General features: G+C 46.4%; 1 protein-coding gene across 1 annotated transcript in view; it reads left to right on the forward strand.

The window, feature by feature from the left end:
* Positions 1-12,689, forward strand: part of Kcnk10 (potassium two pore domain channel subfamily K member 10) — a 126,665-nt gene that overhangs the window by 40,759 nt on the left and 73,217 nt on the right. Inside the window, exon 2 of the mRNA XM_058577792.1 lies at positions 9,561-9,901. Within this exon, the coding sequence (XP_058433775.1) occupies positions 9,561-9,901 (341 nt within the window). The remainder of the gene's footprint in view (positions 1-9,560; positions 9,902-12,689) is intronic.

Raw genomic sequence — 12,689 nt, forward strand, 5'->3', positions numbered from 1 at the left:
AGGAGCAGCTTAAGGCCCAGCATAGGAGCTTGGCAAACCTCCCTGTGGTCCACATGGGGATGTGTTTGCCCTCTGAAGTTGCTGGATGACTTTTCTAGATCAAGTGTACAGAGCCTTTTCTGCATACCTTGGAAGGCAGGGGACAGTCTGGTCCCTTGTCCCCCACACCCAATTCTTCCATTTCATTTTCATTGACTGGCTCCTGGAGAGCAGGGTCTGCTCATCACTTTTGTATCCCCTGGTTCCTGAAGCACAATAGGTACTTGGCAAACATCTGTCAAATTCCTTTCTTGAACTTTAATGGAGCACTTAGTACACACAGTACACTAGGATTGGGATTGTGGAGGGTTCAGAAAGAGATGAAAGGGTGAAACTTTTAAAGGGCATCTCCAGGAGTTTCCTAACAGGAGGAATTGCTAGTAAGGATGAACATTTTGAGAGTGGAATGAGGTGTTGGTTAGCAGCTTTTTGGAGCTGAAAATTGCCCTGGAGCCTGATTCAGCCCTGCAATTTCCCAGGCAGAGCTGACTGTTCATTCAATCCCATTTTAACCCCCAACCTAGGTGTTGCTGGCTATCCAGCTATCCATTTTATTGAAGGGAGTCCACTTCTCCAAAATTTCAGCAACTCTGTTGACTCCTTGAAGATGGTTAATATTTCAAAACACTTTTCAGCTTTCAAATGAATGGATTTGTACATTCCCTACGTCACTGTCTCCCCAGCCTCACGGGGGTATTCTTTTCCCCTTTTAGGTTGCTCTCTTCCTCCAGCCCGCTCACTCCCAGCTTCTGATAGCTGCATTTGCAGTAAATCATGGAAATCTTGCTGATGTCAGCAGCACTGATGTGCATTTAGAGGAGCCACTTTAGAGGAAATTACCCAGAGGGCGATGCTGAAATGCAGAGCTGTTTTGTAGGGTATTTTGTACAAACTGTCTTCTCCCTTTGACGGATCTTGTTTATTTTTGAGACTTGGTAGGCTCAGTAAAGGAAGAACCATCTAAATTTTTTTTTTCCATTTGATTTTTTTGGGGGGGAGGGTAGGAGGTTGTAGCAACTGTGAAATGAGCCAGGAGCACTGAGCAGCTTTGTTGGCAAACAGAGGTGGCTGAGAGTCTGCTTGCGAAGCAGAATGTGCTGGGGCTCTTGAGCCTCTGTCTCTGTGGCCCAAGGAGGAGGGCAACAGGGAAGGCACACCTCATTCTATATAAACGACTTATTCTTAAAAACATGCAAACATAAACCAAAGCCCGTTTCAGATGCACACAGAGTGTGATGTTTAAATGCTTTCTACGGAAAGCCCTTTTGGAAAGTAAATGTCTATCACGTAGAATAGGAGTTCTAGATGTGATTTCAGGTTTGTTTGTAGTGAGTCCGACCTTAATGTCTTCGTGACATTTATCCTGACAGCCGTCTCTGGAGACGGGGACAGGAAAATAGGGTAGGACTACTCTGGAGCACTGAGGACCAGTTGAAGAAGGAAACCGTGGGTTTAAGGTGACAGCAATCCCCAAGGCTGCTCAATTTCTTTAGCAGCCTGGATGTGGACTCTGAGCAGAGAGGAGGGATAACAGAGAGAGTGGGACCTCCTGGCAGCTCCAGGAGGAGACAGAAGGGGAGAGAGCTGGGTCTGTTAGCTACCATTAGGGTAGAAGAAGAGGATTAGGGGAAGGAAGGATGGGAGGAGGTAAAGGGAGTCAGCCCAGACCCTCCCTCTTTAACACGTCTTTCTCTCCATCCATCATGGGATCTGTAGATTTTTCTTCCTTAGTACCCCTTGTGATTACCCCCATCGAGGCCCTCATCATCTCCTCCAGTAAATTCCTGGCTACACTCCCTTCTGATGGCCTCTCACTTTGCTAATCGGCTTCTGTACCGTGGCTGGAGTCAGTTTTCCAAACCCAAATCTGATCCCAGGCTCTTCTCTCTGTGTTGGCCTTAATGGGTTCCCACACTCATTAATAAGGCTGACAAACTCCCCAGGCTCCCTGACGCCTGGGTCTTACCTGTGGACTCTTTGGAAGGTCTGCCCTCCTCCCTGTGCCATCTGACAGGCACGGAACCCTCATCTGCTATATCACGGGCTCCCTGTCTGGGAAGCCTTTTTCTGATCTTCTTTGTGGTAGAGTCAGCCGCTCCTTATTCATGTCTGTCTATACCCCGGGTCTCTGTCCAGCATGGCATTTGCTCACTGGTAGCATTTGTTGTGAGGATCTCATAGTGGTCCCTGCCTCCTGATGATGTGGATCGCTCACATTGACCAAGTACGGGCTTAGAACTAGACCTGAGCAACAATTCCTCATCGCATGCATCTTGCCACTAGTGCTGCTCCTTCTGTACCTTTCCAAGAGGACGGGAAGGTAAAGCCAGAGAGGGGACTTCTGCTCTCTGCTCTCCCTAATGGTTCCTGGGAAGAATGGGGTCACAGTGGAGCTTAAACCTGTGGTTGGGGTGAATTGGAGGACTTCTGAAACTCTACAACTCCCTAAGAGCGTCATTCTCTGGGCTCCATCTGCTGGTGGAGAGGGATCCTGACTTTGCACCATGCCCTTGATTTACAAATACAAGACTCTCTTCTTGTGTCAGGAGAAGATCAAAAGAAACCATTTGCTTACTAGTCCTGATATGGAAGTTGCTGGTGCCTTGAGTCCCAAATGAACCCAGGTCCTTTATATTTTCCTCATGTTGGACTTTCCAGTGATGGGACAGGGCAAGAAAAGCCCTTTAATCTCTGAGGTTCTCAAATCCAAGGTGACACAGTTTGGCCCTGGTCAGAGGGACTCAAGAAAGGCAGACAGCAGGGAAATTTTCCCTGTCTGGTAGCAGAGAGGTGACTCACCATTCATGATTTGGAACACTCAATGGATTTTTTTTAATCTAACAAGTATTTTGCACCTATAAATAAAAGAAAACCTTCTATCCCTTTATGAAGAGAAGAAGAAAGCCCACATCTGAGTGTCTGGGTCCTCTCTAGCATTTGTACATACCTTGAAGAGCTCTCCTTGGACTGTACATTTTCTGAGAAGTTGAACACCTTGACTCTGGATATCTGTCTCTGGAAAAAAACACAGCGGTCCTGGGGCTGACTCTATATGATAGATGAGCTGCAGCCAGCCCACATTTTCTTTGGGTCAAGTGTGTGAACTTGATATCATAAATGTTGACCTGAGACAAATGTATCAAGGGATAAATGGACCAAGTCAACAATGGACCAGACTGTCATGAGGAGCCTCCTACTTGTAGGTACTCCACTAAGCTCCATCATGAGGCAGAGAAAAAGGACATATGATCATCCTGGAGGGGGGCAGCCATGGGGGACTTCTTGGAGGTGGTGACCGTGAGGTGAGTTTCAAAGAATGAGGAGACTTGGCTAAAATGAGAGAGTCAGGAGGAGAAAGGGATCTGGGAATAGAGCTGTTTCTCCAGAACAGCCCAGAGGCCAGCTTTGTTAGTGGCTCAGCATTTGTAGCCTGGGTGCCACAGGGTTTGATTGGGGCAAAGGTTGCTTGTGGGGGTGTGTCAGCGGGTGAGTCTGGGGAGATAGGCCGGTGCCAGGTCCTGGAAGGGAGACTCTTGGAGCAAGCCACGGAGGCTGACCTTTATCCTGAATCGTTGGTGCCTTCAGGATCTTAGGCACTGGCCAGCAATCAGATTCACCCCAGAGAGCTCCAGGTGGCTGGGATGTGCAGCATGGATTTAGGGGGCCCAGGACTGGAGGCTGTTGCAGTGATTCAGGTGAGAGAAGTGGAAGGTCTCACCATGGAGAGGTGGAAGGACAGATGGGAGACAGGAGCAGCTGTTCTTAGCTTTCTTGTCCTCCCGTTCAGCCTGGAGCCTTTCACTCAGTCCTGGAGGGTCCCAGTCATCCTACGGTATCTTGGTTTCTTCCATCCAGAAGCAAAATTTCCAAGAGGGCTGGGAGGAGAGAGCAATGCCCAGCCCCCGGGACAGCCTTCCTTCCTGTGGCCTTGGGGAATAGGGCTTGCTCATTTAGTTTGTGGAGCTAAGACTTGCTGCCTTTCTTGCAGGGACTAACTTGGTCATTGAAGGCACGGTGTGTGGGGGGGTGTGTGCCACAGGGGGATAGGAACAGTGGGATTTGGCTGTTGGGGTATCTGGACTCAGCAGACAAACACTCTGCTCTAACTGCTATGGTGACAGCTGCAGGCATCTGTGGTTCCCTCTGAGGTGGGGCTGTGTGCTGTCATCTCTCCTGCCCTCTTCCTGACTCCCTCTTCCCCACCAGCCTGGGGAAGCCTACTGGGAACTCTAGGCAAGCCTTAAAGTGGGGCTGTTGGAAAGCGCTGAGACACATCAATGCAGGTGGCTTTGGAAGGATTCCAGAGCTGGGGTTGGGTAGGAGGTGACAGGCGGTGCTCCCTGCCTCCTGCCCCTGCATCTGCAGTCACAGTTGTACTTTTCCTGGGTCAATAGGCAAAGTCATGTTGCTGTGTGACAGTGGCACCTCTGAGGTGGTTGCATTTCAGGTTTCCAGGAGACCCTGAATCCTTTGGATGCCATCTGTTTAGGGCAGCTCAGGGTTAGGTGTCTGAAGACAGATTCAGGCATGCCACTGCTCGCTCACTGACTTCTGAAAAGTGATTCAAGGTCTCAATTTCTTTACCCATGAAGCAGGGCAGATAATGGTCCCTGCCTTCCACCCATGGTTGTGTGAAAAGAACGGGTTCCTGCATTAAGAGCTTTGTCAATTCTCCCACTAACTCTGAAGGCAGGGATGTGTCACTCATTTACAACCCCCCAGTGCCAAACACGGTGACAGGCAAACTCAAAGGTTTGCTGATTGAATACATGAACTAACGATGGAGTGGAGTCTAGGGAGCATGGGAAAACCTGAAGAATATAGAATTACTAAGAATTGAACTATGAAAAAGCTGATTTCCATGGCTACCTCCATACCCACCCATATTTAGGTAAAAGGGAAATGTACTAATATGTGTGAGGAAACATTTAAAAATGACCAATAACTGAAGAGCATTGTCTTCCAACATTTCTTGTTTTGCAGTTCTGGGGATGGAACCCAGGGCCTCACTCTACCACTGAGCTACATCCTCAGTCCCAAAATTGCCTTTCTTGTCAACTCTCTGCAGTTATTTTTCTGCCAAATATTTTTCTGTTGGAACTGTGAGGTATTCTAGGCTATTACTTTTTATGATGCACCCATTATTGATATGTTCTATGGAAAAGAGCTCTATCACCACTAGGAAACGAAGTAGTTAACCTCATAGACTAGGAAATGCTATAATGCCAGTCTGAAACAAATGCCCTTCCCCCTGAAGTTGCTTTGCTTCCTACTGTCCTGTTCCTAATGACACACAGGAGAACGGACTTTGAAGTCAGAGTATTCCAATTTTAATCCTGGTTCCACTACTTTCTGGGTATTGACCTTGGCTTAGCTATTTAACCTGCCTGGGTCTCAGTTTCTGTACCTGTGCAGTGGGGCTGGGTGGTGACAGTGAGCAGGTGCCTGCAGGATTCCATTAGAAGGAGTGTCAGTGACCTAGAGCCACCGCTGCTGCTGTGAAATCCATTGTTGGAACTAGGTGTGGTGGCACATGCCTGTAATCCCAGCAACAGGGGAGGATGAGGCAGGAGGATCACAAGTTTAGGACAGCCTCTGAAACTTAGTGAGATACTGTTTCAAATTAAAATAATTAAAAAAGCTCAGTGATAGAGCACTCCTTGGTTCAGTCCCCAGTACTACACACGAAAGGGGGGCAGGATAAATCCATTGCTGGCTTTGCATGGTAGGTCTTTTCCTATGGGCCCCACAGGCTGAGTTACAAGAAGGATGTCCTGGGAGACCCAGGGCTTAAGGGTCCTTGATAACATTTCTGAACCTTCCTTAGAGTGCAGGTGATGCGGGACACTTACATTCCTCTCTCGTCCCCTTTCTTCACTCAGGGGCAGCCTGATACAGTGTCTGATGACCCTTCTGGCCTTGCTGACTCCCTCTCATTTTCTCTCACATAGACATTTCCCCTATTAAAACCCATGCACGTATAATCCCTTCTCAACATCTGCTTCTGGGAGGACCCGGATGCACACAGTGTGATAATCCTTCATGGTGAGGTCCAAAGCCAGCTATATCAGCAAAGCATTTATCAGAGTGACAGGCACAGGTAAGTGCTCACTGTGTGGTAGGGGCTCCTGCCACCTTAGCAACCATCACCACCATCAGCGTCATCTGTCTAATTTTGCTTCTTCAATTGCACCAGGCACAGAGACCTCCAGAGGCTCATCCCAGATCACAGGACAATTTTGTTAGTGGGAGAACAACTATGGTTCCTGAAGAGAAGAAATGGACTAATTCAAACACCCTTTGGAAGTTTTTAAAGTTTTTCCAATTTAAGGAGTTTGTCCAAATTCCTTTCCAGCCCTCAAAAAGTGCACTCATATATGCTAAAGAGGCTAACTTCATCTTTGGTCAAATGCACAAAAGGTTTTGCAGTGTCCTCAGGTCCCTGCCAGTACTCCTGACTTCTACAAATATGCTCCCATCAGTAAACCCAGCAGCTTATTTGCTGTTCGTGACAACCCTCAGGTCAAAAACAACAAGAAAACCGCATCTATTACTCACATCGCACAGATAAGCAAACAGAGGAGCCCAGTGACCACTTCAAGGTCAGCCAGTCACTGAGAGGTTTGGGATTGAAGTTCTAGTTTTTGCTCCAGTGCTTTGGAAACTAAGGAGTTGCTGGATTCTGTCCAAACTCTCTCCTAGGGACATTCTCCTAGCAAGCAGGCACCAGGAACTGGCCTAAAAAGACCTTTCTCATGCCCAATTCTGCTCAGCCTCGGGGATGCTAGAAGGTCCGGAGATCAGTGATGGAGATCAGTGAAGGGGACTCAGCTCCAACTAGCCTCTATGGTCAGGCCATCCTTGGTCACCTGATAAGACTTTATCCCAATTTTAGTTACCTGGTACTGTAGGGTGTGTTCCCTAAGTGGACTGTCACCACCCCAAAGCTGGGGGGAACTGTGACTTATTTCCATTCAATCAGTATCATATAAATGCTTCCCATTGAGGGTAGTGGCAATTCTGGGCGGCATGTAGTCTGAAGGAGTAATCAACATCAATAACAACAGAAAATAAACATTTGCTGTTTAACATTGGCTTGGCCAGGCACTGTGCCAAGAAGTGGAGATCGGTGATTAAAAGATGAGCTTTCTGACTCCAAGAGGTTGATAGGCTAGTGGGGGAGACGCTCAGGCTGAATCTGCCAGGAAGTGTCCAGGAGGACTTCCCGGAGGAGGCCAGCATCGAGGAGGTTGGGGGGTTGGCCAGGCAGATGAGGGTGGGGAGGAGGCTCCTGACTGTGAGAACCTCTGAAGAGGGGTGGTGGTGTGAACAGAGCACTGCTGTGTTTGAGGACCTGCTGTTCAGTGCCGCTGGACCGTCAAGTTGCTTTCTATCTGACACTTCTCATTGGCATTGTATGTGTGGTTCAGCTATGCTAATATTCCTTCCTTCACTTAGTCAGTCATCATTGATTGGCTGCCCACTGTGTGCCAGGTATCATGCAGAACACTGGGAATTCAGAGGTGACGGGTGGACACAGTGCCTGTCTTCATGGAACGTTCAGTATAATGAGTTTTCTGGAAAAGTGACCAGACTCCATCAGTAACATAGTGCAGTGAGCTCTAGGCAGGGGGACCTAATCTAGTAGAGGGTGTGTTAGTTTCCTGTGGCTGCTGTAACAAATTGCCACAAACTTCAGGGCCTCAAACGGCACTAATCAATAATAATATGGTTCTGGAAGTCAAAAAAAGTTCAAAATCAGTTTTACTGGGCAAGGTGTAAGGCTGATTCTTTATGGAGGTGCTAGGGGAGAATCTTTTCCTTGGGTTTTCGTTAAGAGGGACCACATCCCTTGGTTTGTGGTCACATCACTCCCATATCTGTTTCTTCCTTCACGTCTCCTTCTTTGTGATCTTCTTGTGATTATATTGGGCTCACCTTAATCCACCATAATCTCCTCATCTCAAAATCTTTAATTTACCCACATCTGCAGAGTGTCTGTTGCCATGTAAAGTGACAATCACGAGTTCTGGGGATTGCCTGGGGGTACCTTGGAGGCTATCCTTCCAGTTGCCACAGAGTGGTGGCGATTCTAATTTATACATAGTTCAATCTGAGATCCTAGAGAATTTTGCATTCATGTTAAACCCCAGGATAATTTAGCATTGAATGATTCTATTGTAAAGAATCATATACAGTGAAAGATCGATGTTCAGCTTAGTTTCCAAAGAGAAAAACTGAATTTGAGGGTCTAGGATGAGAGGCAGATTTAGATTTTTCAAGCGGCCATGCCGACAGCCAGGTGTTGGTAGGATCATTGATATTTTGAACTAGGAGTGAGATTCCGGCTCTTTGATTCACCTTGACTTCCCCAGTGCAGAGATTGGGCAGTTCAGCCCCGCTGGAGTGGATCATTGGCCTCACTTAGGTTTGCCATCTCCTAATACCTTGTTTACATAACAGCCAGGTTGCACCACCACAGAGGCCATGATAACAATTAGAATAATAAGGGACGACTGAATGGAAGTGCCACGATGGGTCACTGCTGTACAAGATTTCCGCAATGCACAGCAGCACTATGTGGGGGACACTACCTTGAACTCTCTGTTGTTGCAGAAGAGCCACCAGCTTAACTTACTTATTTCCAAGGTAATGAAATTGCCATCACAGAGAACCAGGGACCTTAGAGAATTCCTTGTGTTCTGAAAACCAGGGAAAATTTCCTTTTCAGTGACTTCTTATTGGAAGACAATAGAAGCCAAATCCTATTACTAACAGATCAGGGACAGTTACATCTAAGTAAGCCATTTCATTTTCTTTTAGGAAATACATTTGGGATTGATTTTATTCTTATGATTTTTGTCACAAAGCTTCGCTAATTAACATAAATCATTGACTTTGTTTGCACCCCTCATTCTGACCCCCTGTCTTTTTCTTTATCTTCATTACTATTGGTCTTCAGAAACCCAAACCTTCCTTTCTGTGTCTGATTTTTGACTCCCTTTGCATCCACAAGATCACTCTACTTGGGTGACGAGACAGTCTTTTATTAGTCATCGATGTTCATCTCCTCTCTGTATTTGTACTTGGATAGACTAGCTGGGTATCCCTCTCCTGTTTAATTTTCTCCAGTTGAATGCTATGCCTGTTTTTCAAAGATGTTTATTTTTTGGCGTTTCTTACACATTGTTTAAACAAGGAAGCTAGGGGAGGAGATGAATCATAAATAACAGGGAAGTGGTTTTCCAATTTGGATGCTTGCAGAAAAATATAAGCATTTCAAAATTCAATTAATAATTTTTTTTTTGTCTTCAAAATTAGGACTCCTGGTGGTCCTTTGTAAGAACTCAAAATGGGTACCTAGCAAGGGATCAAATTCCCTACCTGCAGCCTCGGTGAACCAGTTTTTAATCCTCACATTTGAGAGCTGGCTTAAGGAGGACATCTGGGCTTTGTTGCTGACAAGTTTTGTGCTTTGTGATCATAAACAACACTCTCTTTCCCCCTCACCCCACCCTCAGTGGCCGTTCCTGCAGCAGCCCCGCCGGTGTGTCAGCCCAAGAGCACCACTAACGGGCACCAACCCCACCCGGCTCCTCGCCTCTCCATTTCCTCCCGCGCCACGGTGGTAGCCAGAATGGAAGGCGCCTCCCAGGGGGGCCTGCAGACCGTCATGAAGTGGAAAACCGTGGTTGCTATCTTTGTGGTCGTGGTGGTCTACCTCGTCACGGGAGGTCTCGTCTTCCGGGCACTGGAGCAGCCCTTTGAGAGCAGCCAGAAGAACACCATCGCCCTGGAGAAGGCGGAATTCCTGCGGGATCACATCTGCGTGAGTCCCCAGGAGCTGGAGACGTTGATCCAGGTAAGCAGGGCGCAATCCAAGCATGGAGCGACCCGTGGGGAGGGATGGCAGTGTTGATTTTGTCTTGGTCGGTCACTGAGTTTTGCTTGGGTGGCCATGCTCCTGGTGGTCAGGGAAGTCCTCTCTGGGTGGGCAACATTTGGCACCAGAGAGTGACACCTGTGACAATGTGCGGCAAGAGGGACCACGAGTGCAAGGGCCCTGATGTGGGAGCAGGCTGTGCCCTATGTCACCTGGCTTTGGATCTGGTGGCCAGATGCAGCAGCAGGAGAAAGGGCTTTGGATGTTCCAATTCGAGTCCATCCATAGGTGGTGATGAATTGTCGTGGATCTGAACTCTGAGAAATGCTGGGATAAGATGGTGCCCTAGAAGCCAAAGAAAGGAGAATTTTAAATAAGCAGGGCTGCATTAACCTATCCAAGGCCTCCAGGTGTGTGGGTGAGGGAGCTGTTGTAGGCTTGAGAGTCATTTCAGTGGTTTCTGGGCGAGGAAATAATAATGATCACAGTAACAGTAACATCAACCTTGCTGCTTTTGGACATATTTGAGGTGTCAGGTGCTAAGGCCTCTACAGACCCTGGGTATTAGTGAGAAGAGATCCCGAGAACCTGAAGGCAAAGAACTTGGGGTGGAACCTGAAGAAGCAAGAGGACACCCATAAGGGCGGGGTGGGCTTGGCAGGGTGGGCTGTGGAGGCGAAGGGCTGGGGGTCAACCAGGGTGGTAAGCTGAGGAGGATTGGAGCAGGAGGCTTGAGGAGTCTGGGAGGCCTGAGAGTTTGGAAAGTCTGGCTGAGAGCTCCATGCAGGGCGAGAGCCTTGGAGGTGAAGGTCAGCTGCCCAATGTCCTCTTTTAGACGCCCTCCTGAACCGTCGAGAGGGGGAGTGGTGGAAGGTAGTGACTTTCATGGAAGCAGGGGACAGTCTCATCCTTCTGGGGCTTCTAAGGTTTGGAAGGCAGGGAGATGGAAAAGACAGCTTCCACATTTTTTTTTAAGAGAGAGAGAGAGAGAGAGAGAGAGAGAGAGAGAGAGAGAGAGGATTTTTTTTTTTTTTTTGGTAGATGGACACCACACAATGCCTTTATTTTTATGTGGTGGTGAGAATCGAACCAGGGTCCCGCCAGTGCTAGGGGAGCGCTCTACCGCTGAGCCACAACCCCAGCCCAAGTTTCCACAATGCTTTATGAGTCTGGGAGTCACACACATTAAATTCTGATGGCTGGGCTGGGACTGTGGCTCAGGTAGATAGAGTGCTTGTCTAGCATGGGTGAGGCACTGGGTTTGATCCTCAGCACCACATTAAATAAATAAATAAGTAAGTAAACAAACAAATAAATAAAATAAAGGTATAAAAAAAATTCTACAGCCCAGCATTTTGTAGGATCAACATGTTTGGGCTGACTCATGATTTATTCTTTTATTTCAAATGACCCTGATGAGGCAGGGGAATTTGTATGCTACTTATGGCTCGGCACCTTCATAATCATATTCATATTCTTTTAAATTTGATTTTTCTTTTTTGGTACCAGGGATTGAACCCAGGGGCACTTAACCACTGAGTCACATCCCCAGCCCTTTTGATATTTTATTCTGAGACAGGGTCTCACTAAGTTATTTAGGGACTTGCTAAATTGCTGAGGCTGGCTTTGAACTTTCGATCCTCTTGCCTTAGCCTCCCTAGTAGCTGGGTTTACAGACATGCATCACTGTGCCTGGCTTAAATTAGTCTTGATAATCTGACTTGCCTCTTTAATAAACAGAACTATAAATCCTTCCACCCCAGGTATAAATAGGATTTCATAACTGTACATTGCTTTGTGTTTTATTGCTGCCCATTAGATAAATGCTTTTGGTGTGAGGTATCAGAATATATATCTAACATTAGTGATGTCACTTAGCTTATTCATGCATTTACTGATTATTTCAGTAATTATTTGTTACCTGTTCCTTGACCCCGTCCTTTCTGAAAGAGCTCAGTGCCAGAGTAAAGGATAGTTGTGGTGGGGGGAGTGTGGATGTACTAATTATGGTGCTGCCACTAAGGCACAGGCGTGTGCCACCGTGCCTGGATTGTTCCAGTCTTTTTTACTATTTTTATGTATATTTTAGTTGTTGATGGACCTTTATTTTGTTTATTTATTTATATGTGGTGCTGAGAATCGAACCCAGTGCCTCATACATGCTAGGCAAGTGTTCTACCACTGAGCCATAACCCCAGCCCCTTGTCCCAGTTTAAAAAAAAAAATCTACCATAATTCAAATCATGCAGACATGGTTATACTCTCAGAAAGATTAAAACTTTATTAACATGTATTAACTGTGCACACCAATGGGGTTCAGTATGATAGTTCCATACATGCATATGGCACACATGAATCATATCTGACCTCCTTACCCCATCTCTCCCTTTCTAGTCTCCACTATTCTGCTTTTGAGTTGAGTTTTTCAATTTCCACATAATGAGAGAATATGTGGCGCTTGTCTTTCTGTATCTGGTTTATTTCACTTAACATAATTTCCTCTAGTTCCATGCATTGTGCCACAAGTGACAGGGTATTATTCTTCTTTATGGCTAAACAATGCTCTATTGCATGTATTATATATACACATACACATATATAATACATGCAATGTATATGTGTACATGTATGTCTATACATGTATACATATATTTATATGTTTATCACATATATATATACATATATCTATATCACAGATATATGTATGTGATTAAGTATATATATGATACTGACATGTGATATATATGTATGTAGGTATATACATATA

Source organism: Marmota monax, unplaced genomic scaffold (assembly GCF_021218885.2).
Source record: "Marmota monax isolate L192 unplaced genomic scaffold, Marmota_monax_Labrador192_F-V1.1 WCK01_AAM20220418_F8-fsc00017, whole genome shotgun sequence".
Lineage (NCBI taxonomy): Eukaryota > Metazoa > Chordata > Mammalia > Rodentia > Sciuridae > Marmota > Marmota monax.